This window comes from Pongo pygmaeus, chromosome 8 (genome assembly GCF_028885625.2).
Source record: "Pongo pygmaeus isolate AG05252 chromosome 8, NHGRI_mPonPyg2-v2.0_pri, whole genome shotgun sequence".
Lineage (NCBI taxonomy): Eukaryota > Metazoa > Chordata > Mammalia > Primates > Hominidae > Pongo > Pongo pygmaeus.
In genome coordinates, this window is record NC_072381.2 from 119494595 (window position 1) to 119521006 (window position 26412).

Sequence of the window (26412 nt, forward strand, 5' to 3'; positions counted from 1 at the left end):
TATGGCCCCGTTTCCAATAACCCTTTCTAGGAAGCCAGAGAGAGAAAGCGCCCAGCTCCCAGCCTGCAGAGGGAGAAGGAAGAAGGAAATGATTGTGTTGACTTCATTTGGAAGCAGGAGAAAGCTGAATTTTCTCTCCCACCTTCTTCCCCAAGCCAAGAAATAGATCCTTTACCAGAAAGCCATGTGGCCACATGGCCACCACTTGCAGAGGGGCTGGGTGAGGAGGAGGTGCTTTGCCAACGTCTCAGCTGACAGCAAAGGCCAGTGGCTCATCACTGAGAACATCATCCCTCTGTCAGAGAGGAGACCCTGAGCAGCTCCCGACACCCACACAGGGCTAGGAATTGACGGTGGCTTAGGGTACAGATAAGAGGAACAGCATCCACCACAGGACAGTCCCTTCCTCGGGTACCACCCGGGATCCCTGCTCCCTGTCATCGCCATACTGTGTTCTCTCAGACTGTAAGGTCCTCGTCCTGTCTCCCTCACATGGATCCTTTCCAGACCACGGGCCCTGTCTCAGGTCAGCAGGCCCAGCTGCAATCTGGAATCAGCATCTACAGTGTGGAAATCGGAGAGGGGACTCGGTTCTTAAACCAGGGGCCTTGGCATTGGCTACCTTTGGTTTTTCTCCAGAAATCAGAATGATTAGTTAGATAATTATAAACGATGGGGGGTTGGTAGTTTTGTCGTATTTAGCAAATTACATTGAATGTAACAAAATCTTAAACCATAAAGCAAAACGTGCTGGGTTTCTGCTTTGTGTGGTGACATGACATGAAAGCCCAGCTCTTTTTCCAGGAGGACACTTCTTCTCTGTTTACAAGACTGCTTGAGCAATCCCATTATCAACTCTCTCCAGAGAGGATACAGCTGAGGCAGCTCAAATTCAGAACCTTATTTTTAAAGAAATAGAAAAAAAATTAGATCCTTCGATAAGATCACTCAAGTATAGTCCAAACTAGCCTCCCAAATTTTGGAGTGCCAGCAATTATGTTCAATATCTCCCCATCCGCCTCCCCCCAAAAGAACCAATTAATTTCTTTCTCTTTTCTTTTCTTTTTCTTTTTCTTTTTCTTTTTTTTTTTTTTTTTTTTTTTGAGACAGAGTCTTGCTCTGTCCCCCAGGCTGGAGTGCAGTGGCACGATCTCAGCTCACTGCAAGCTCCACCTCCCAGGTTCAAGCGATTCTCCTGCCTCAGCCTCCCGAGTAGCTGGGACTACGGGCACCCGCCACCACGCCCGGCTAATTTTTTGTATTTTTAGTAGAGACGGGGTTTCACAGTGTTAGCCAGGATGGTCTCCATCTCCTGACGTCGTGATCCACCCACCTCGGCCTCCTCAGGGGTGAGCCACCACGCCCGGCCGATTCCTGAAATTAAGAAGTTAAAGATTTAGGTAGCAGTGGAGTTGTTTGCCAGTTTGGGAACGGGGAGGTTGAGAAGTGCATCTGGCAGATGTGCGGCAGGAAGGTGGCATCACAGCACACTGGGCACATCCTCTCTAACAAGTGCTCTGCAAAATGTCAGCAAGAACGTTGCCCTTTCTTCCAAATGGCCGGCTCTGAAAGACTTAGAAATAAAATTTTCAAAGATTGGAAAGCTTTTGATATTTTCTGCATTAGGAGTTTGGACCACAGTAAAATCATACTCATCATATGCTGGATGAAGCTAGTGCCTGCCATCCAGGGTCGCAGACTCTTCTAGGGCTTGAGTATCTGCCTTTCACCTGACACTGGAAAGACAAGGACTGAAAAAAGCTGGAGTTACAGGAGAGACCTCCCAGGATCCTGCAGACAGGGCAGGATGATGAGAAGGAAAGAGGGTTGTTCCCAGAACTTGTCTGTGAAGATTGGCTGGTTTAATAACATTCCTCCGCCATCTAGTGGCATTTAGCGCAAAAACTTAACGCACAAATTTTCTAGGAGCAACTACATCAGGGAGGCCTAATCTGCTAGACTTAGACTTTATAAATTATTTTTATTTTTTTACTCAAATGCATTTTTAAAAATCCATCATTAGGTTCATCAGGGAGAAGAATATTAATAAGAACTAACTTTGAATCTGTTTTGGTACATTGGGTGATGACCAGAAACTGCTTTGCCTGATCTTTTGTGGCAGGTGACAGCCTGTTTCTTCATACTAATGTCATCTATAGTGCCAAAACTACACGTACACATGTAAGAAAATTCCTTGCCATCTTCAGTGCTGGAGATGAGGAGTTCCATGATCAGTGCATCGCTGTGCCTTTACTATTTGTACTTCTTTTGGAATGCTTTTATAAGGATAAGACCACGTCTTTCATCACATTACACCATTTGCACAGTTAGTCCTTGCCTAGTGCTCAGGACCTTGCAATGTCCTCAGCCCTTGAAGAACCATGTTCAGGGCTGGGGTTCTGAGCTCTCTCCCATTACAATAGCTGTATTAGTCGGTTCTCATGCTGCTAATAAAGACATACCCAAGGCTGGGTAACTTATAAAGGAAAGAGTTTGGCCAGGCGTGGTGGCTCACACTTGGAATCCCAGCACTTTGGGAGGCTGAGGAGGGTGGATCACAAGGTCAGGAGTTTGAGACCAGCCTGGCCAACATGGTGAAACTCCATCTCTACTAAAAATACAAAAATTAGCTGGGTGAGGTGGTGGGTACCTGTAATCCCAGCTACTCAGGAGGCTAAGGCAGGAGAATTACTTGAACCCAGGAGGCGGAGGTGCAGTGAACTGAGATTGTGCCGCTGCACTCTAGCCTGGATGATGGAGCAAGACTCCATCTCGAAAAAATAAAAATAAAACTAAAGGAAAGAGGTTTAATTGACTCACAATTCCACATGGCTGGGGAGGCCTCACAATCATGGTGAAAGGCAAAGGAGGAGCAAAGTCATGTCTCACATGATGGTAGGCAAGAGAGCGCATGTGCAGGGGGACTGCCCTTTATAAAACCATCAGATCTTGCAAGACTTACTATCATGAGAACAGCACAGGAAAGCCCCACCCCCATTATTCAGTTACCTCCTACCACGTCCCTCCCATGATACATGGGGACTGTTACAATTCAAGGTAAGATTTGGGTGGAGACACAGAGCCAAACCATATTAATAGCTAACGTGTTCAGTTCTGGCACTATGTGATCAGGTACAAAATGGGTTTTATCCTCATTATCTCATCTGACTCTCACAACAATATTATGAGGAAGGGGCCTCCTAGAACCCCCATTTTGCATATGAGGAAAATGAGGCTCAGAAAAGTCAAGCAACTAGATCAAGTGATGGTGGAGCCAGGACTCAAACCAGACAGTCTGATTCTAGAATGTACTTTTAGCCATTGCAGCCTCCTCCTCCAAGTGATTCTCCTGCCTCAGCCTCCCCAGTAGCTGGGATTTCAGGTGTGTGCCACCACACCCAGCTAATTTTTGTATTTTTAGTAGATACAGGGTTTCACCATGTTGGCCGGGCTGGTCTCGAACTCCTGACCTTGTGATCCACCTGCCTTGGCCTCCCAAAGTGCTGGGATTACAGGTGTGAGCCACCACGCCTGGGGGAAATCATTGTTTTATGGCTCCCATTTTTTAAAGCCACTTAAGGTTTTAATGCTTAATGTCACTAACTCTGTTACATGTTCTTATCATCCCAGGGTGCTCTTTAATTTGTTTTACATTTGTTTTCTTTTTTCTTCTTTTAAGAGTTGTTAAAACATCTGGGTAGTGGAAGTTTTATATTAGCTAAACTAATATAAATTTATGTACTTAGAGGAAGTACACTCAGCTGAGGATAGAGTGATGACAATGGTCAAAATTAATAATACTAAGGGGAACATACTGCAGAAAAACTTATACTCATGTCATTTGAGGTTGTTTATAAGATTTTTTAAATTTTCCATTTTAATGATTATGTGCTAATACAAGGCAGTAATTATTTGCATCTCTAACAACTAAGTCTATAGATTTCTACTTGAATATTTCTTTTTTCCTTCTATGCATCTGTGATGGTTAATATTGAGTGTCAACTTGATTGAATTGAAGGATGCATAGTATTGTTCCTGGGAGAGTCTGTGAGGGTGTTGAAAAAGGAGATTAACATTTGAGTCAGTGGACTAGGAGAGGCAGACCCACCTTCAGTCTGGGTGGGCACCATCTAATCAGCTGCCAGTGCAGCTAGAATAAAACAGGCAGTAGATGGAAAGAGCAGACTTGCTGAGTCTTCCAGCCTTCATCTTTCTTCCATGCTGGATGCTTCCTGCCCTTGAACATCAGACTCCAAGTTCTTTAGCTTTTGGATTCTTGGACTTACACTTGTTGTTTGCCAGGAGCTCTCAGGCCTTTGGCCACAGACTGAAGGCTACACTGTCAGCTTCCCCACTTTTAAAGTTTTGGGACTCAGACTGGCTTCCTTGCATCAATTCTCCTTAATAAATTCCCATTCATATATACGTCTATTCGATTAGCCCTGTCCCTCTAGAGAACCCTAATACAGCATCTTTCACAGATTTTTGATCCATGACAATTAATTGGCTAGTACTTGGCCTTGAAATCTTGGATCTATATAGGCAATATCTTTATTTTATAATATGTAACGGAATTTTAAAATTATAAACTATAACCCTTTTCCAGCCAAAGAACATTGAAGCTCAGAGAGCTTTTAGTGGGCTCTTGGCAAATGAGTCAACCAAAGCAGTTAATGCAAAAAATCTTTTATATCTTATTGTTTTTAGCAAAATTTCTCTCCAGGGAACTCTTCAGTACAGAAAATAAAATTTCTAAAAATATAAAAATTATATTTATAAGATATAATTTAAAATATAACTCAAAGCGTTTCCTAAGATAGTGTTGTTTTCTACTACATATTAATATGTAATATCAGAGCTCTGTTTCCTTTCAGCTGAAATATGACCAAATGAAGGGGGAGTTCACTACCAGGACAGTTTTTGTCTTTGCTTAAAGTTGACGTCTATTCCCATATCCTGCTTGCTAAAAAACTGGCAAAGAGCAAAAAGCGTTCCTTGAGACTCTCATGTACCAGCAAGAAATATGTGCCCAAAAATTTAAAAGAAAATACATGGCATTTTTTAATATTATAATAATTTGGGCACAGTATATTCTTTTTCAATGACCTGCAGGGTAAATTATATCTTGGGCTGCACAAATTAATCTGAACTACCTAGGGAAAATGTGACCAGTACAGAGATCTGTTGTAATAGTGTTATATGCCTGGATTAATTTTCCTTTGGCACTGTGTAATTTGATCTTGCAACTGCTTAGACAAACAGTGGTTAGGAGCACACTGAATAATTTATAACTCATTCACTCATTCAGTAAGTGGTGACTGTGCATTCTGTTTGTGCCTGGCACTGTGTTAGGGCTGAGGACCCTGGTGACTAGAAATTTCATGTCGTGCCTGAGAGCATAAACCTTAGAGTTGGAAAGCCTGAGTTCGAATTCTGGCTCTCTGGTTAGTAAGCTAGCTGCTTACTAGCCGAATGACTTCAAACACATTGCTTAATCTTATTTAGCTTGTTCATCTCTGAAATGGGTTTTTTTCTTTTTTGCAAGAATAAAATAAATCAACGTAAGTTATCTAAAACAGTACCTGATGTATAGCTTATGAGCCCAGATCTCGAATCAAATGCTGAGCCCCTTGTATGCAATCTAAAGAATTAGGGACCTAACTTTATTAAATAACTAAAAATCATTCTTTTTGGTCGGGTGCAGTGGCTCACGCCTGTAATCCCAGCACTTTGGGAGGCCAAGGCCGGCAGATCACCTGAGGTCAGGAGTTCGAGACCAGCCTGGCCAACATGGTGAAACCCCATCTCTACTAAAAATACAAAAACTAGCCGGACATGGAGACTCACATCTGTAGTCCCAGCTACTCAAGAGGCTGAGGCACAAACATCGCTTGAACCCGGGAGGTGGAGGTTGGAGTGAGCTGAGTTCACGTCACTACACTGCAGCCTGGGTGACAGAGTGAGACTCGGTCTCAAAAAATAATAATAATAAAATGAAAAATAAAAATCATTCTTTTAACAAAACCTCTCAAACCTGCCATTTTCATTAATACAGTGTGGATTAATACAGCTGGAGAGGGGGCATTGTCTCTGCCCTTATGTGTGTCATCAGAAGAGACAGATAAGTGTGAAATTGCTCCTAGTCCCTTGTCAGGGGGGCATTTGTTTGCTAGTGTTGTCATATTCACTGATTTTTTTTTTTTTTTAATTAGTTGTTGGCCAGACACAGTGGCTCATGCCTGTAATCCCAGCACTTTTGGGAGGCTGAGGCGGGCAGATCTTGAGGTCAAAAGATAGAGACCATCCTGTTCAACATGGTGAAACCCCATCTCTACTAAAAATACAAGAATTAGCTGGGTATGGTGGCATGCGCCTGTAGTCCCAGCTACTCGGGAGGCTGAGGCTGCCTGAACCCTGGAGGCGGAGGTTGGAGTGAGCCGAGATCATGCCACTGCACTAAAGCCTGGCGACAGAGTGAGACTCTGTCTCAAAAAAAAAGAAAGAAAAAAAATTAGCTGTTCAAGGCCATGATCATAACCATGGCAACTCTGGCCTCACACACATCTCTTAGAGTGGCCCATGAGCCCTCTAGAGCATCCTTTGACGTGGCTGTATTTTGCTCGGCTGATAGATGCCTTCTCAAAATGGCCCGAGGTACTCCTTGTTCTATTTACACCATTCTGTGCCATTTCTTCAAGACACAACAATTGCTAACCATCATAATTTCTTTCAACAGGTCTCCATTTTACTAACTTACTATGTGGAGTGATCTGAACTCTCCTCATTTTCCCCCGTGGTCTTTGAGAAAACTCTGAGGCTGAAGAATGCTTTGTGGCAGACTGTCAGAAGAGTCTGGATTTGCTGACCAGGCCCTCTTTAGTCTCCTACTGCAACCCATGTCCAAATCACTTTGTTGTCATCTTGTTTGTTACCTTATTGACATCCTGTCCTCATTTTTCTTCTTCCCCACTCACAGCTATGTGCCACCTCCACTGTGGAAAAGCACTGGGCATTTGGAGCTCACGATTTCTTAGTACACCCATGAGTCACTGAAAGCAATGCAAGGCAGTACTGCACTTGGCACAGGATGACAATTAGTTTGTCAACTCAATTTTGAAGAAACAAATTACCCTCTTTGGGGAGAAATATGTCAAAATAATTTCTCAAACTATTCAGGAGTTACCCTTAACCTGAAGTTAAGTATGGATATAATGAACAGATTGTCAATATACTAGAGTGGATGGGATCCTCATCTGTGACCTTCTATTTAAATGCAGTTTTTCTGGCAAACCTAGTACTCAGTTCCTTATTTTTTTTTGAGACAGAGTCTCACTCTGTCGCCCAGGCTGAAGTGCGGTGGTGTGATCTCGGCTCATTTCAACCTCCTCCTTCTGGGTTCAAGCGATTCTTTTGCCTCAGCCTCCCGAGTAGCTGGGACTACAGGTGCCCACCATCATACCTGGCTAATTTTTAGTAGAGACAGGGTTTCACGATGTTGGCCAGGCTGGTCTTGAACTCCTGACCTCAGGTGATCCGCCTGCCTCGCCCTCCCCAAGTGCTGGGATTACAGGCATGAGTCACTGCGCCCAGCCATTTTCTTATGTGTGACATTCAAGATTGTTCACAGCCTGACTGTTAATTAGATAACTTCCTAAGGTCCCTTCCATTCCTATAGGTCTTACCATTTCTTGCTAAATACGATAAAGGTTGGCAATGGCAAAACAAATGCCATCTTTTGGTGCCAAGAACATGATTCAAAGTTCTAGCCAAATGGAACAAACAGGTGAACACATTCTACACATTCCATGTTACCACCTACCTCTGCAGCAACTTTTGTCCTGAGCAAAAGGCACGGAGGTTTCTTCCATCTGGACTTCCCCCTCTGATTTTCCTCCTGTATGTTCTATTTCTTCCTATCTGTGAAAGTCCTTCTCAAATGCTGTCTCTTCCAGCCAAAATCCCACCCCCATCAGTGCCATCTTAGGGCACTGATCTCTTCCCATCTTGTTCTAAGTTACGCACTTAGCTACCAAAGTGCCTTGCACATAAATAATGATGTTGTATGAATTTGTTAGATAATAGAATGAGAAGGAACGGTCTTTTTTCATTTTTTAAGCATGAATCTTTTGAGTGTCAAACAGCAACCTCTTGTCTTTGTGCCTTTTCAGAAGGCTGTACAGAGCTCTTCATGCTCAGCTTCAGTAGTGAGCTGGGTCCAATCAGGAAATAGAAATCACATAGTGGATAAAATCAAAGTTTAATACAAAGAACTATTAACTATGATAAAGCAGTATCTATAAGACAAAAGGGGCCTGGCAGGGTGACTCTCACCTGTAATCCCAGCACTTTGGGAGGTCGAGGCGGGTGGATCACCTGAGGTCAGGACCAGCCTGACCAACATGGTGAAACCCTATCTCTACTAAAAATACAAAAAATTAGCTGGGCATGGTGGCAGGTGCCTGTAAATCCAGCTAGTCGGGAGACTGAGGCAGGAGAATCGCTTGAACCTAAGAGGTGGAGGTTGCAGTGAGCTGAGATCACGCCATTGTACTCCAGCCTAGGCAACAAGAGCAAAACTCCATTTCAAAAAAAAAGAAAAAAAAAAAAAGGTAAAAGGAAATCCTATACAGTATGCGAGGGTTCAGAGAGAGTACTCAAGGAAGGAGTTCAGACCTCGTTGGAGAAGGTATGTTTCAGCCCACTGGATAAGCAGCAATGTAAGATGGTTTGGCCAGGCCAGGGCTGGTCTACCAGTTGCTAGGTAAGCAACAGCTAACCTCTAGATTGTGGCTGGAGAGCAGCCAGTCAGTCAGCAGCCACTGGTGTGGATATGCAGTGGGAGCCTGGACACCAGCAGGGCAGGGGCCTTCAGAGCATGTGGGCCACATGGAAACTTGCAGAAGGAATGGCTATCCTGTGTATGACCCTCTAGGCAAAAGTACCTGTGTGTGGGCCAGGCAGGAGCTTTGGTTTCCATGTCAAGAGAGCTATGGAAAGGTTATCACAAGAAGAGGCTGTAAGGTTGTAGATGGACAGTTTTTCTGTGCCCACAGCTGGGGCAGGCTCCACTGGATGGAAATCTTCACACTCACAGGGCTGACACCAGCCTCGCCCAGAAACCTGGGGAAGCCTCTTTGTCCTGGAATGTGCCTCCATTGCCCTCTACTGAGAAATCTTAACATCACACTCCCTTTAGTGGAGAAATGTTTAAAGGAATTCTCTTGTATATTACAGGTATTGAAGAGTGCATTTGGAGCTGTGAGGCAATAATAGATAACCAACACATCCTTCATCTTTAGAGCTTCCTTAGTTCATTTGGTTCCAAGACCTATAGAACCCAAGGGTAATTAGTCCCTGTAAAGCCAGGAAAAGGCTGGCCTGGTGTAACCTCAGGCAAAACACTTCCACCTATGAACTTTTTTCTTCATCTTATAATAAGGAGTTGGACCACATCAGTGGTTGTCAAATACCGGGCTATTGTGAGATGAAGAAAACAAATACAGTATTTTGTAGAGTTGAAGTCATTCAATTTAAAAGTTGATTCTTTCTACCTTTGTTTTCAGTGTTAAAACATCCTGTCGTTTATGAAATAGTGATAGTAAATGGAAAAAAATTTTTCATCCTTAGTTAGCAAAATAAAAGCAAGCTCAGAATTTTGTTTTCAGTTTTCCTATCCTGAAAGTCTGGTCACTCTGGAACTGGATGTTTTCTCTCGAAGGTCTCTCTCATTTCTGACACTGGTCTAGAGGATCTGTTGGTCTTTGCTTCTTGTCATCCAACTCGAAAGCAGGTAGAAGAAACTCTAGAAAAGGTGATCGCTTCAGAGCACGTGTAGTAAATTCGGGTCTGTCACAGAATATCAGCAAGGCTCTGCACAATGATGACTGTCAAATATATGAAGAATTTCATATTTTTAAGATATCTTATTAAACTCTAGGGCAACCACAAAAACGTTTTAAAAAGAGGCATAACTCATAAAGCCATAATGAAAATATAATCAAATTTTATAAAATACTCAATACAAAAGCAAGCAGAAAATCTGGACAAAGATGGAACACTTATTTCAGATATGTCTCGTTTTTTTTTTTTCTGAGACGGAGTCTCGTTCTATTGCCCAGGGTGGAGTGCAGTGGCACAATCTGGACTCACTGCAACCTCCGCCTCCCAGGTACAAGCGATTCACCTGCTTCAGCCTCCCCAGTAGCTGAGATTACAGGTGGCTCACCACAACACCCAGCTAATTTTTAATATTTTTAGTAGAGATGGGGTTTCACCATGTTGGCCACGCTGGGCTCGAACTCCTGACCTCAAGTGATCTGCCCACCTCGGCCTCCCAAAGTGCTGGGATTACAGGCGTGAGCTACAACACCTGGCCAATTTTTTTTTTTTTTTTTTGAGGAGTCTCGATCTGTTGCCCAGGCTGGAGAGCAGTGGTGCAATCTCAACTCACTGCAACCTCCATCTCCCAGGTTTAAGTGATTTTCGTGCCTCAGCCTCCCGAGTAGCTGGGATTACAGGCTCCCACCACCACACCCGGCTAATTTTTATATTTTCAGTAGAGACAGGGTTTCACTATGTTGGCCAAACTAATCTTGAACTCCTGACCTCAGGTGATCCACCTGCCTTGGCCTCCCAAAGTGCTGAGATTACAGGCGTGACCCACCGCCCCTGGCCTAGCACGTGTTTCTTGCTTAGCATAATGGCTGAGTCCAGGTGGCAGCAATGAGTCTATGTTCTATCAAAACACACATCATTTGAGTTAGGAGCAGTGCTTAAGTTATATATATTGCTTTGGAAGCACCACAGAACCTCAGCAAAGTATTGAGGGGGAAGCTTTATTACATTTAAGAGAATGAGAGCGAACCATGTGGCGGGGTGACAGGTATGGAGATGCCACTGCTTGTCTGGCTGCTCATCTTCATCAGCACCATCTCTGTGTCCCACACAAAGGGTGGCTGGAAATGTAACATCTAGACCTCCCTCCAAGGGAGGTTCGAGATGCGATTCATGCGAACACCTCCCTTTTGTTGGAATTAGTAAACATCCCAATCCTTACAGGGCTTTTTCTCTTTTCTTCCCCATTCCTACAAAAAGTAACCCCCCCATACACTATGTATATGATAGAACCAGGCCCTCAGGACAGAAGCTGTATGAGAATGTCAGACAATGATGAATTTAAAAGCTCCAGCTATCTGAACACTTCCCCTGCTGACTTTGTGTGGCTGTGCACAAGAGGAAGGGGCTGGGTTGAGAATGAGTAGAACACGCACACAGCATTCTTCCATTCTTCCATTGTACTTATTCTCCAAATGCAGTGGCGACACCTACCAATCCACTTGTAGAAACGGGATTAGGCTCCAGGTGTCTCTCGGTAGCTGTTGAAAAGTCAAACCAAGGTCTGAAACTGGAATTGGATTATAGATCTCAGGCAATGCTGCTCAAAAGAGCATGGCTCTCTTTCAGCAACACACATCACCTTCTCCCCACCTCTTCCCAAACTCAGTCTATTCCAAAGAAATCAGAAAATTGAACAATAGGATCCTTCTAGACAATAAATGTATACAAACACATACTATCTCCACACTCTCTTCCTTTTACCTTCCTAGAGGGTCAGGCATATAGCCCTCTAAAAATCAGGATATGATTCTTAGAATAATAATTTTTAAAGTTAACTATAGCAAAAGTAATACATACTCGCTGAAAAACTTCCAATAACAGAAAAATATAAATTCAAATAGAAAGTCCACCACTCTATAATGTGATTTTCAGGAGAAACCACTGTGGAGTCTGGTATGCACCCATTCAGAACTTTTTCTTTGCATATACACATGAATGGGTATTTAAAGGTATTTTTTCGCTTCGTTGCAAAGTTTATGCTATTAAAGCAACAATTTTTACAGTAACATATATATGCATCCTTCAACTTTTTTAATACTTATTTTTTTAAAAACAGATATTAGACTTCTATTTTTGAAGATTTAGCTTAATAATATGTCCATGTCGCAGAGCTTTGCAGTTTTCAAAGTTCTTTCCCACACATTGTCCTGTTTACTCCACAGAATGGCTCTGCAAGGTGGGCTTTCTCATCCCCTTTTACAGATGAGAAAACTGAAGCTCAGTAAGGTGAAGTGATTTGTAAAAGGTTTCACAAAAAGTGGCAAGGTGGGGTCTTCCAAGTCCAAGTCCAAATCCAGGGCCCCTTACAGTCCTCTGCTGCCTCCTCTAGTTGCCTTTGAAGGAGATGGGCAGGAAAGGGAGTCTCTGTTACAGTCATCCACAAGGCAGTGCACGGGAAGGTATGTGTATAGGTAATTTAAAAGCTTAAGGAACACCTGGCTGGCACGATCTCTCACGCCTGTAATCCCAGCAATTTGGGAGGCCGAGGCAGGTGGATAGCTTGAGCCCAGGAGTTCGAGACCAGCCTGGGCAACATAGAGAAACTCTGTCTCTACAAAAAATACAAAAAAAATAGACAGGCGTAGTGACACATGCCTATAATCCCAGCTACTGGGAGGCTGAGAGAGGAGAATTACCTGAGCCTGGTAAGTTGAACCTGTAGTGAGCCCTGACCATGCCACTGTTCTCCAGCCTGGGTGAAAGAGTGAGACCCTGTCTGAAAAAAAAAAAACAAAAAAAAACAAAAAACCACTGTTCTCCAGCCTGGGTGACAGAGTGAGACCCTGTCTCAAAAAAAACAAAAACAAAAACAAAAAAAAACTTAAGGAACACCTATTCACTGTCCAGACTGTCAAGAAAATTACGATGTGATTTATTACCTATGATTCCTCCTCCAAACACCTTTACAGTTTAAGAGGAAACAAAATGATTGTTTTTATTTCCCTTCTTCTAACTGTGGTTAGAGGAAAAGCTAAGTCAAAAGACAATCAAAAGGTGAAAATAGAGCCACCTAGTCTCCAACGAAGAGTTTGCCAGATCACACGCTCTTATGCATGTGCATCTTCTTTAAACTAATTATTGGTACTTTTGTTAAAAGCATATTAAGCATAGAAAAGGAATCTAAATATGACCTTACCCCACTTCCCAAGGTATTAGAACTTTTGACTTTTGGGAAGCAGCAGAGAATAGCAAAAGGCATCCCTAAACTGAGTTCAAATTCCAGCTCCACAAATACCTAGCAGTAAGCTCTGGGGTAAATTACTTTGAGCCTCAGTTTCCTACCTCATAGGGTTGTCTGAGCCTCACTCAAGGCAGTTAATTAGTATTTGTTCTCTGTACCTCCACTAATATGTTTCCTTTAAATGTGTGTTCTTTATCATTTTGAAGGGAAAACATTCTTAAAATACGAAAGCACTAGAGTAGGCTGCATTTGACTTCTGACCAGAATAGCTGCTAAATACTAGTCTGCTTTCTAAGTAACTATAGCATTAAGTAAACTTGGAAAATGCATAACAACACCTCAGGGGATAAACTATGTCCATGTAAGATGATGGAGCTACTTTTCTTACGCTGAGAACAGGTATCCAGAATCACTCGGGGGCTTTGCAACTTCGTGGTGGGATGGATCATGTAGACAGCTGCACCAGGAAGTGTGAACTACGCCCCCCAGATCTCACCTGTATTCGAACTTGGTCCTTACCCCACTCCACCCTTGCAAAAAACTAGTAAGGTCACTGCTTTTCATTTCCACAGATTGCAATACTCCATGCCACATATTTATCTGTTAACGAGCATCTGAAAACAGATTAACCTGGAAAAACACTGGTATACTCTGAATAAGTGTTTCTTAAGATGAACTGGCTCTTTTAAAAAAGTTCCTAAAAGTCAACTTTAAATTACATAATACATAATTCCACAAAAACCCTGCACCCTCTTCTCCATCCCTCCAACCTCTTCCCCATCCCTCCAACACACATACACACAAGGTTACCATAGCTAGGACTTTAGTGTGTATCTTTCCAGAACTCCCTCCTTAAAAAAAATACATACATATATGTTAAGCTGGTATATCTCTATGTTGATTTACAATTACAAAGGTACAAAGTGACATTAGGAATCACCATGGAACATCTTCCATAAACACGATACATTAGCCCAAAGGCTGCCGGTCCTACTTCATGAGGCACACCAGCCATCCAATGCGTACATAAGCCTATCTGTAACATGGAGCACTCCCATCACCTCAATTGCAATTCGACAAATTTGAAAAGGACTCTTGCTGAACTTGATTCCTTTCCCCTTTCATCTCTCACTCACCTGACTAACCTGGTAAATAAAAGCCCACTCCAACAGGATAATGGAGGAAACGCAGATACAGCCAAACCAGCTCCGGACGGTGAGAAGTGTTCTGGTTGTCGTTTAGGGCGGGATGTTTGTTCTGTGGGTCGAGTGGGCACAGACAAATGGAAGACATTCTCTCCTGCTCTGTATCAAGTTGTTGCTGAAATGGGAACTGTATTACACCTGTGGGTCCAGTATGATCTTTAAAAATCATCAGCAACATCTTGGGCTTTGACATACAAGTTACTAGTATTAACAACTTAAACCTTCAGAGCACCTTTGTGAGATCGGATCATCCAATATCTTGGAAGGCACCTGATACTTCTACTTCAACTTTTTTTTGAAAGTTGGTGCCTCAGAGCTTAGGAAGCATTTAATCATATCAAAGAAAAACAGTGACAAGCCTTTTTAGGCAAGCACATTCCTCCTTTTTTACTCATAAACTATGACAAGTTCTTAAGATAGTATTCGCTATTTAAAATATGATTTCTATGAGAAAGAGTTCGGAATTCCAATTAGAGACACCAGAAACACATCCTTTGCAGCCTGCTTGTCCCAGCAGGCTCACTGCACAATCCCCTCCACCCTGGCCTCAAATTAACACAAAGCAAAACACAAAATCTAGAAACAAGCTAGTTTAGAGTCCAAAGAAGTACACTCCTTTGGTATGGACACCTGGGGACCTGGTTTCTGGGGAAGAGATGGCATTGATAGGAGCTCTAGTGGGAGCAGAACCAAGACACAAAGTGTTTCTCCCAGAGGTGGCCAGCCCCACAGCTCCAGACCTAGAGCAAGGGCAGCAAGCTGGGGGAACTAGGGGATGTCTTCCCTAGTCAGAACTCACCAAGGGGCCAGACTAAGAACCATTAGGTAGTGTGGCAAGTTTAACTGATGTTTTTTGGGACAAGCAAAGTGGGAAGATGCTGAAAACACTCCCTTTACACCCTTGGGGCTTTAGTGGCTAAAAACAAAAAAACTACAGTTAAATGGATGATGTGGAAAGCTACTCTAGTATTTAATGTATTTCCTGAGTTACTGTAACTAGAAGTTAACTAGGGACAAGCTTGGTTATTTCAGTGGATCTTAAACTTTCAACAGAACTTTTGTACTGGGTTAGATGGTAGAGATTCTTCTCTTGAATATAATAGCCTATCCGTTTTTATGGAGTGCAATTAGGGGCAGGTAGTCTGTTAACAAGCCTGGCTGTTGGAAAAAGGCTGGAAATTCCTCAGAAATAAAATATTTCTTAAATATATGCTTCCCTTCACCTTGAGTTTTTTTTTTTTTTTTTTAAATAAAAATCAAGTCTCTTTAATGTAAGTTAGGAGCAACAGCGACGCAAGTTGACAGCCACCGGCTTGGGAGTAAAAAGGTCCCTCACAGTTTCTCATTGCTGGAAGAACATGAAGGCGGCCAGAAAAGAGGAGATGGCACAGTTAACTGGGGTCTGGAAGATGACAAAGACATGTCACTTACAGGATGGACAGGAATGATGACTGGGCCTCCAAGAATAATTTATGAAAACCAAATATCCAGCTTTAAAGTAGAATGTGGACCTAAATACCCAGAAGCACCCGCTCTGTAAGATTTGTAATGAAAATTAATATGGAGTTAATAGTTCCAATGGAGTGGTGGGCCCAAGATCCATATCAGTGCTAGCAAAATGGCAGAATTCTTAAAGCATCAAAGTTGTCCTGCAAGAGCTTTGGCGCCCAACGATATCTAAAGAAAATGTGAAAACTCCCTTAGCCTCCTGAAGGACAATGTTACAGCAATTAATCAAAAAGAAAAACCACAGGCCCTTCCCTTCCCCACAATTCAATTTAAGGAGTCTTCATTTTCCACAGTAAATTTTCTAGATACGTCTTGAAGATCTCAAAGTACTGGAAAAGAAGCTCCCATTCAAAGGAAATTTATCTTAAGATACTAAATGATACTAATTTTTTGTCCATTTGAAATATGTAAATTGTGCTATAACAAGTTATCCTGTCAAGTGTAACCACTGTCCACGTAGTTGAAATCCTGGGATCAAGAAAGTATATTTAAATTGATTCCCATCATAACTGGTGGGGCACATCTAACTGTGAAAAGACACATCACACAATCACCTTTCTGTTGATTACATGGCCTGGGCTCTCTGCCTTCTCTCTTTGCCCCTCCCCGCAGCTCGTACCTTCCCTGCAACAGCCCTCTACTCTGGAGGGCTTGTTACCCTCTTGCCCTAAATCTTCCTTTCTCTTGCAAACAAATCCACAGTCTACTGAAAGCAGATTATTATGTTGGAAAGGTTTCTTTACTAATTTTACACTTACTCTACAGATCTTGATTTCAGGGGATTCTTTCCAATAGTTAACTCATTAAGTTACACGGCATAATTTAAGTGTACCAGAACTGTTAGAGCAATGGGAACCAATGCCTTGTGATGTGAAATATTCCATCACACATGCTAACTTGATTAAATTAATGCCATTTTAGTATCTTCTTATTGAACATACGTAGACGTGAAGGTTTCAGGCAGCAGCCTGTGGGGCTTCTGCTAGGTACATGGGGTGCTTTGCCTGCACCCCTGGTTTAAGTCTTAAATGATGCCCCTTCCAAGCCATCATCCTGTCCCCATGCTCCTCCACTCCTACCTTTGACTGAAGCACAGATCATAACCCCTCCACTTCTGAGATTGGCCTTCAATGAGGAATTTAGGGCTTTCTCCATATCTTCTCTTCCCCAGCTTTGAGAAGTGCTTTTTCTTCCCTCCTCCTCAAGTTCCTTTTGCACCATCACCACCCAACACTTTCCATGACACTTCCTTGTTAGGTAAGGTTGGAAAGTTTTCCTGACCTCCCTTGTTTAGTTTTGGAACCTCACTATTCACTCTCTACCAGGCTGGAAAAAGAATATTGGGTCCTCAGTCCTGCCAGTCTCTGTGGTCATCATCAGCTGATGTGTTGTTTTTAGCTCAGGTTTTGATAAAGTGAATTGTTTCCATGGTTACTCAGACCTGCCAGCTCTCAAAGTCCTTGGTGGTTAAACTTGGAGAAAGGCCACATGAAGACACTCATAAGCACACATAATCCCTCTGTATTTTTTTTTCTGTAATTGATTTTGCTTTTAGAAATTGAAGTTTTAAACAGGGCTGTCATTTGGTCATCCTTCCAATTCATTGGGGTTTAGTTTGAAATATGACAATTGGAACAAAACCTTGAATCCAGTGCATATTTTGGTTTTGGCGTTGCAATTGCTTCTGAAGATCCTCAGCAGGGATTCAGACCTTGGTGTGCACAGCAGACCCCTGAAATTGGTGGGCTTGACCTCCTGGCAAATTGCTTCATTTTTCCACTTTCTGTTCAGGACCACTAAATGCTGAAATGTGGATGCATACAGAAATAAATGCAGTTCATTAGGTACTGAAGTTTTGTTTTTTTAATTTGGTATTTGTGTAAATTCACCTTTTGAAGCAACAACTATCAAGTCTGAAAAGCAACTGATGTTTCCATCAACGTTTTTCTGGAGAAAAATTAGTTCTAAGGATTTACCATCCTGTAACTGAAATTTAACATAACAGTATCCCATAAGCAGTCTTTTTGTCAGACTATTGCCAAATTTTAATTTTAAAAAGTGTGCGTTTTTTTAAAAAGTGTAAGTCAGAAATTAATAATTAACACAGCATCTCTACAGAGCAGAAACATCAAGTCTGGTCACACTATTCTCAGACAATCATTAAAACTCAGCATTTGCATCGGTTAATCACAGAGGAACGCTCCTGAGTTGCTGCTCCTGAAGGAGCAGGTACTCATTCTGCATTCATTAACTTAAGCTGATTTTATTAAGAAAAAACAGACTTGGATAAAAGTTCATCAGAATGGCCTTCCCATCTCATGACTGCAGGTCATACTGACCACGTGAATGGTACTTTGACATAGTTAATTGAATATAAAGGAGCCACTAAAAGCCTCTGCTCATAATTTTATCACCTCCAGTTTAAGTCACTACTCTCCTGCTACGTGGACCTAAATCAAGAACCACAAGCTAGTATCTTTCCTCGATTTACCCTCTTTCCCTATATCTTCCTTTCTCTTGCAAACAAATCCACAGGCTACTGAAAGCAGACTGTTAAGTATGTTGGAAAACTTTCTTATTTTACACTAACTCTACAGATCTTGATTTCAGGAGATTCTTTCCAATAGAGAACTCATTAAGTTATATGGCATAATTTAAGTGTACCAGAACTGTTAGAGCAATGGAAACCAAGGCCTTGTGATGTGAAATATTTCATCCCACACATATCCACTTGATTGAATTCATGCTTTCAGTGTCTTCTTATTGAACGTACTTAGTTCTTTATTATTGAAGCTAGACTACATGGCAACTGAGTTCTATAATTTTATGGAAAATCTGAATACATCACTGGCTTATGAAATAAGAAATTTTCACATACCTATAGGCCCAGAACCTTTTGTAAAAGGCTGACATGGTCTGGCTCTGTGTCCTCACTCAAATCTCATCTTGAATTGCAATCCCCATAATCCCCACGTGTCGAGGGAGGGACATGGTGGGAGGTGACTGAATCGTGGGGATGGTTTCCCCCATGCTGTTCTCGTGGTAGTCAGTTCTCACAAGATCTGATGGTTTTGTAAGTGTCCACAAGTTCTTCCTCCCTCTTCTCTCTCTCACCTGCCACCATGTAAGATATGCCTGTTTCCTCTTCCACCATGATTGTAAGTTTCCTGAGGCCTCCCCAGCAATGCAGAACTGTGAATCAATTAAACCTCTTTCCTTTATAACTACCCAGTCTGGGGCAGTTCTTCACAGCAGTGTGAAAACCAATTAATACAAAGGCTAAGTTTTGCTGTCAATAATTTAAACAAACATTTAAAATACAACCCAGCATTCAACTGAATCTGCTTGCTATTGTTCACTGACTTCCAATCATATTGATAGAATAAAGACAACTATAGAAAGCAAAAATTCCCAGTCTAGTTAAAAAAAGGAAATTGAAGCTATTTGAATCAGCCTTGCCAACTCTGAAGAATCAGTCTGTTTAGCAAATGGTGTATATAAACAAATAAAGATGCCATCAAACTACAAGTTGGTAAATAGGCATTACCTATTTAATGAGTACAATATATACATAGAATCCTCTTGAAAAGCTTCATTTTATACAGAAACATATTTACAAGAAACAGTGTAATCAAATTAAAGATTATCTGTACAATACACATACACACACACATATATATGTCCTCTGGAAGATAAACAAGTTTCATCACTGCTGTCAAAATGGATAGCCATTTGCATTTTAAAAAAAGAATTCCATTCCAGAAGAAAAATACATCTCTAATATACAATTATATTTTTCATTTATTTTCCTAAAAATTCTCCATGTTTAGATTACCTTTTCAATTTTTCTTTGTTCATCCTTGAAAAATTTCAGGTTTCTAGTGCCACCAACTGGTGTTAATTAAAAATCAACAATCTTGGTGTCAAAAAAAATTGCTTTTAAAAAAAAGGTTATTGAAAAATAGGCTACTGGAGTCAACATTCATAAAGCATAAATGACAACATGATTTATAAAAATATTTTCACCAGGGTAGCATATATAATAACATTTACATTATTAAGGATTCTATTTTTTTCTTTTACTGATAAATCTTGGTTTAAATTTGCATGTAACAATTTTTAGAAAATAATATACTGCAAAAGAAAGTTTGGAAACATGCGTGACATGATTAATCTTTATGAGCACCAAATAGGCATTAATAATTTAATGGCAAAAAATCTAATGCCATTTTATGGTCTTTGGATTTTTTTTTTATTTTTTCTTAAATAAGGAAAATCAAACTATGATAAAAGTTAGGAAACGTGCAGAACCAGCAGGAAAACAGTAGTTTGCTCTCAGCGTACCTTCGCAAGGATTTTCCAAAGCCTCATGTAAGAGTGAGATTTCTGGGCCACTTGCACCAGTAGATAAACCCTCTTCGCAGGCCAGTTATAAAGGGCTGAGATGAGCCACAGAAGCCCAAGATCTGCTCTGATTGTCTCCTAGCTATTTTCTTTCCTTTTTTTTTTTTTTTGAGACAGGGTCTCACTCTGTCACCCAGGCTTGAGTATAGAGTACAGTGGCAATCATAGCTCACTGCAAGCTTCAACCTCCCAGGCTCAGATGATTCTCCCAACTCAGCCTCCTGGGTAGCTGGGACCACAGCCATGTGCTACTGCATCCAACTAATTTTTTGTATCTTTTGTACACATGGGGTTTTGCCATGTTGCCCAGGCTGGTCTCAAACTCCTGGGCTCAAACAATCCTCCCACCTCGGCCTCCCAAAGTGCTGGGATTACAGGGGTGAGCCACCACACCTGGCCCCAGCTATTTTCATCAGACCATGAACTCCATGAGGATGGAAATGCCCTGGTCTGCTCACTAGTATAAACACAATACCCTGTATGGTGCCAATACAATAGTATAGGTTTTCAATAAATGTGTTTATTAAATAAATAAATAACATGTTGGTAGCCTGATAAAATTTAATTTCAAGCTAAATTGCTTTAAATGGTTATGAAGATAGAAAGTAAAAACAAAAAAACTCCATCAAAGTTCAAATTCATTCTTCTGCCCAAACCTACCATTTTCAGTCCTTAAAACTAAACAGGCTAAAGTCTGAAGTGGTATGGGGAAAATGCAGTCACGGCAAATATTCACTTCAAAATTAAAACCTATTGAAGTGTATACATATAAATACACAGAAAAAATCACTTCCAGCTCAAATAAACCAAAATATTGCTAAATAACCAAAACAGCCTTGATATGCAACAACCAATAATGAACATATAAAACAAACCTCCCCCCAGGTCTCACATTTATTCAGATCATTTTCCTTTTCCAGATACCCTATTCTTCTCACCATATATTTGGAGGGCAGAAGGCCCTCTAAATCCTTACATCAGGAGCTGTCTGTGAATTAGTATAGAGATAAGTATCTCTGATACATGTAATTACTTTGCTCAGTCCTGATCCACATACAAAAGCACACGGTAGACAGTGAAGAACAAAAGAAAACTAAAGCATTTTCTTTAAAAAATTTCCATAGTTTCTAAAATGTATAAGGCAAAACAGGTAATAGAGTCAAAATATTGTTTGTAATAGTTTTCTTCTAAAACTTTCTCATTAAACTTCTCCAAGTAGATGGTAGCACAAATATTAATACTGGAGTGTGCATTTTTGTCTAAAATGTATATATATTTTAAAGTGTATAGGCATAGGATACTATGGATCTGATCACTATTTGGTCTCCATTATACATTTTGTGCCTTGGGGGAAAAAATCCAAATATTGTAGTTTATGAACCTGTATCATAAGAAACTAGAAAAATTTAGTTATGCTGCCTACTCAAAGTAGTCTTTAGGAGTGTTAAGTAGTGTGTCTAGAAACAAATAGTAAAATAATTCAGATTTGATTGCACTTTCCCTCTTATTTTGATAAATTATTATTGGTAAAAAGAACAAGACACATTATGTTAAGACTAATACTTTTTATAACTATTCTAAAAATAAAACATCTTTGAACATATATTTTCATTTTGAAGTGAAAAGATATTTGTTTTGGGATAACATCTAATTCAATATATAGAAAAAATGACATTCATTAAATAATCTAATCCTTAGTAAATTATTTTTAAACAATGTTGATTAAAAAATGTTAAAACACATTAAAAGGATATTGCCACCATGAGCCCAACTTTTAGAGCCCATATAATTCTTTTTTTTTTTTTTTTTTTTTTAGAGTTGAAATACATTTAGAGCCCATATAATTCTTTACAGGCTTTTAATCCATCATCCCAAAACTTAATTCCCTTAATGGGAGAAAAAGGGATGCAAAACTCCAAACCAAACAAGGCTTGCTGCAATATCTGCACAAGAGCCAAGGTATCTTATTATAGCAATGATCTGAAGATAATGAATTATGAAAAATCATGCTCAGAAAATGTAAGTGAGAAATAATAAGGGGTAAAATTCAATTACATAGAAATATTGACACTATGGCAACACTTCAGTGTATATCTTAAATAAACATTGTAAAAAATCCAACAAGACAGAAAAATTTGGCTTTAAAATTAAGTTCCTTTGGTTACAGATATATACTTATTTTAGGTATGTGTGAGGTTTTTTGTTTTAAGAGACAGGGTCTTGCTCTGTTGCCTAGGCTGGAGTGCAGTGGCATGATCATGGCTCACCTGCAGCCTTGACCTCCTGTGCTCAAGTGATTCTACCGCTTTAGCCTCCCGAGTAGCTGGAACTATAGGCATGCACCACCATGTCTGGATAATCTTTCAAAGTTTCTTTGTAGAGATGGGAGTCTCGCTATGTTGCCAAGGCTGGTCTTAAACTCCTGGCCTCAGGTAATCCTCCTGCCTTGGCTTCCCAAAGTGCTGGGATTACAGGCAAGAGCTACTGCACCCGGTCTACTTTATGTTTTAAATAAATACATTGAAACATCACATTTGGGGGAACTGCATGATCACTCCACTATAATACATAATTACTATATCCATGGTAAAGAATGGTGCTCAAATGAAATAGTTCATAGTGCCATATGCTGGTTTCTTTTGGAAGCTGGTTCTTCATAAATATTTATCTTTACACAAGGTCAGTAAAACTAAAGTATTTCAGTTTCAAAGAACTATTCTCTCTGTTCTAATGATTGGATCCACTTCACAATTTAAAATATAAGTAAACTCTACAGGAATTTTCTAAATTAATATGTAATTTTAAATCATATTTTAAATAACTAAAAACTTTAAAAATTCAACCATTAACTCAAACAATCAGAATCTGAAAAAATGTACCTAAAACAGACAAGAAAACCTGACAGAGGCAAACAATGCCTGATCATTGCTAGTTACCAACAGCTAGCTTTCCTATTAAGTTCAGCTTTCATTAAAACTGAAATTAAAAGATTTAAGTATTCATACACATCCCTAAAACTCACCCAATATGCTGGAGTGTAAAAATAAACATTTTTATCATTTGTTTTAGTTGTCTTGATGTTGGAGAAATAGCGTATTACTGAATGTTGACCACCTCTCTTTTCATGCATAATTTTTAAAAGGTGAGTCATTTTTGACATTACATATTTTAAAGGGAAGAAATATGAACAAAGGGTTTTTTATAAAAGCCCTTGTAATGTTCAACACTTCTTATGAATACAAGCAAATTAAGTTGTTTAGATTCAATGACAGGCTGTTATATTGTACCATACAAAAACAAATTTCATCAAAGCTTTCAGTCTTACAGTATATACAGCAATGCATTCATATTGTAAAAGGACATTTTTTGTGTACAGATGAAGCAAAACAATATTTTTACTGGCTGAAACAAAAAGTGGAAGAAAGTTTCCAACAATGGAGGTCAGTGGCACCTACTCCTGTGTGGCTTTTGTCTCTTTACTGAGCAAGAGGCTTGTTTTAGGTTTTCTTTGTCCTCTGTTCTAGCTCATGCTGGTGTTTAATAAGACGTTCTATTTCTGTTCCAAGTGTTTGTAGATTTTCCTTTAATAATTGGGGTGAGGGGAAAGGGAAGAGAAAAAACAAAAGTATAATAAATAAAACGATTCAGTTTGAACTATTTTTTGCCTAAATTTTGGAAATGAAAGAGTGGTTAGTCCTAAATGCTACATCAGATAAACTAGTGACACAGCTGTTTTCAGTAAAGTACTCCTGTCCATTTCAAAGTAATACACAAACTTTCTACTGAAGCTACAGCAATTTTTTAATGCATAAAATGATTACTTACTATTACTGATTTTAAAATTATTTTTAAACTAACTACTAATTTTCAAGGCCCACCCATAGCAAAAATAAAATATTAACTGCAAAAAATAAAATAAAGCTGAAAAATAAATCAGAAATGCCATAATCTTAAAAAATTGTTTCAGCAATTAAAACTAATTGTATGTCAAAGCCCAGCCAATGCAAATTTAATGACATCTTAGTGTCTATCAAATAGACACACTAAGATGGACATCTTAGTGTCTATCAAATACAAAATTAATTTTTGCTATTTTTCATCTTTCCTAATACAAAAAACTATACTTTTTAAAAAGAGAAAATCACGAAACTTCATCTTTGGGTAAAATGACTGCCTTGCATTACAGAAACAGCCCAGCTAATTGCTAGATCAGACTGTGAAACAGGCATCATTTTCCCATGTTAACTGGTTGGTGTGTGAATGAGAAACACAAATACCTTCAAAGTAATATTTTTTAGTAACGTATCCTCCAAAACAGCCTGTAATTTTCGGTTGATCTCCAAAGAGAGCTCCAATGTTAACCCATTGTCAGCTGGATGGGATGTATATAAAGATGCCATGATGCCACCCCGTCTACTTAAATGAACTTTGTTAAAATCAGATGCCTCTGAAGAAAGTGTGCCTGATTCTTCCCGTAAAATATAACTTTGAATTATTCTGCAAAACAAAATGATAGTATCAGTTGTGTACTTGCAGAATTTAAAAAAAAATGGAATTTGCAAAAGTCAACTAATCATAAAGATAAGCATAAAATAAATATTAGGTTAATAACCTAACTATATTAGAAAAGAATTCTCCTTATTCAGATGGTTTCTTAAACTATCTCATTTTTGTTCTATTGTAGCATTCGGAGTAAACACATATAAACATTGCTTTTCTATTTCTTTCCTTATTAATCAAAATTTGAGCTTTTTTGTTTGTTTTTAAAGAGACAAGGTCTCATTTTGTCACCCAGGCTGGAGTGCAGTGACACAAACATAGCTCACTGCAGGCGCTCAAGTGATCCTCCTGCCTCAGCCTTCTGAGCAGCTAGGACCACAGACATGTACCACCATGCCTGAATAATTTTTTTTTTGAGATGGGGTCTTGCTATGTTGCTCAGGCTGGTTGACCTCCTGGCCTCAAGCAATCCTCCTGCCTCGGCCTCTGGCCTCCCAAAGTGCTGGGATTACAGGTGTGAGACACCATACCTAGCCGAGCAATTTCTTTATTGCTCAATTTTTGTTAATATTTTCTGTTTTCCTATTATTAGACTTACAACTTGCTGTATTTTATGCTCTTTCTAAGTCACAGGCAAACTTTCCTATAAGTCTAAAACTGTTTCAAAATAAAAATTAAAAAGTCATTGGAAAAGGCCCGCAATATAAAAACAACTTTTATTTACATAAAACAGTATTTGGCGCAGCACTCCTCAGAATTACTCAGAGCTGGGTTTGGATCTCCAGCTCTAGGTCTGTCACACAGGGGATGAATGGTGACCCTGGAACATTTAGTGATGTGACCTGAGCCCCAGTTATCTGCAAAATTAAGAGAACTCACGCACTGAGTGGTGGTAAGCAATCAATGAGATATTGCCAAGCCACAGGCACAGTGCCTGGTACTACTAGGTACTCAATAAATTACCCCACTATGTCCTACCCAACAGGAAAAAAAAATCCATAACCCCATATATATGTCTTAGAGCCACAGTCATGAAAATAAAAAGCTAAGTAAAGCATTATCTTTTTAAAATCTAAAGTTAAGTATCTTAAAAATATTAACACAGACTGAACTCTCTATCACCTTAAAGGAAAGACCTGTGTTTTATTTCATCTTAGTATTCACAAAACCTAGAACATAATAGGTGATCATAAAAGACTGGGAACTGAATAACCATAATTATTTTTTGAAAGATAGGCTCTTGATATGACTAATTTTAAAAACAGTAACTTTGCCATATGAGTAATGGTATTTTGAAGACCGATTATGCTACCATAATAATACATACTTTGTTTTTTTCCTAATTTCTTCCACCAGTTGTTTGATGTGGTCCTCCATAAATTCTATCTTTTCATTTTTCCGGGCATGTGCTTTTTGCAGCCTAACTATCCTCTCAATCAACATGGCCTTATCTACTTGTGGAAAGTTATCCACAGCTACTGAGGACCCAGTATTTTCTGGAGATCGATCTTCTGCACTGCTTCGAGCATTCAGGGACCCTGAAGACAAAAAAAATTGGTTTAGATACTGTGCTTAATCTAACATCATTTCTCATCTCATATATTATTTATTCCAGCATCATTTCAAATATTCACTCTAACAGAGTTGGACACAGAAGACAACACAGGTCAACGTGGCCTAGGTTCTGGTTTCTGAATATACTGGTGACAGAGGTAC

General features: G+C 39.9%; 1 protein-coding gene, 1 long non-coding RNA gene and 1 pseudogene across 4 annotated transcripts in view; 1 reads left to right on the forward strand and 2 right to left on the reverse strand.

The window, feature by feature from the left end:
• Positions 1-250: 250 nt before the first annotated feature.
• Positions 251-17187, reverse strand: LOC134740183 (uncharacterized). Its single transcript, XR_010127466.1, has 3 exons — positions 16872-17187; positions 7820-9884; positions 251-899 (listed from the first exon to the last, which is right to left on the reverse strand). It is a non-coding gene; the product is annotated as an uncharacterized LOC134740183 (long non-coding RNA).
• Positions 14122-16043, forward strand: LOC129045082 (ubiquitin-conjugating enzyme E2 variant 1-like; annotated as a pseudogene).
• Positions 17188-19321: 2134 nt separating the features above from the next.
• CCDC186 (coiled-coil domain containing 186) overlaps positions 19322-26412 on the reverse strand; it is a 54806-nt gene continuing 47715 nt past the window's right edge. For all 3 annotated transcript variants that reach the window (XM_054503841.2, XM_054503839.2, XM_054503840.2), the window contains 3 exons: positions 26024-26234; positions 24474-24693; positions 19322-23777 (listed from right to left, as the gene is read on the reverse strand). In XM_054503841.2, coding sequence (XP_054359816.1) covers positions 23694-23777; positions 24474-24693; positions 26024-26234 — 515 coding nt within the window. In that variant the 3' untranslated portion in view covers positions 19322-23693. The remainder of the gene's footprint in view (positions 23778-24473; positions 24694-26023; positions 26235-26412) is intronic.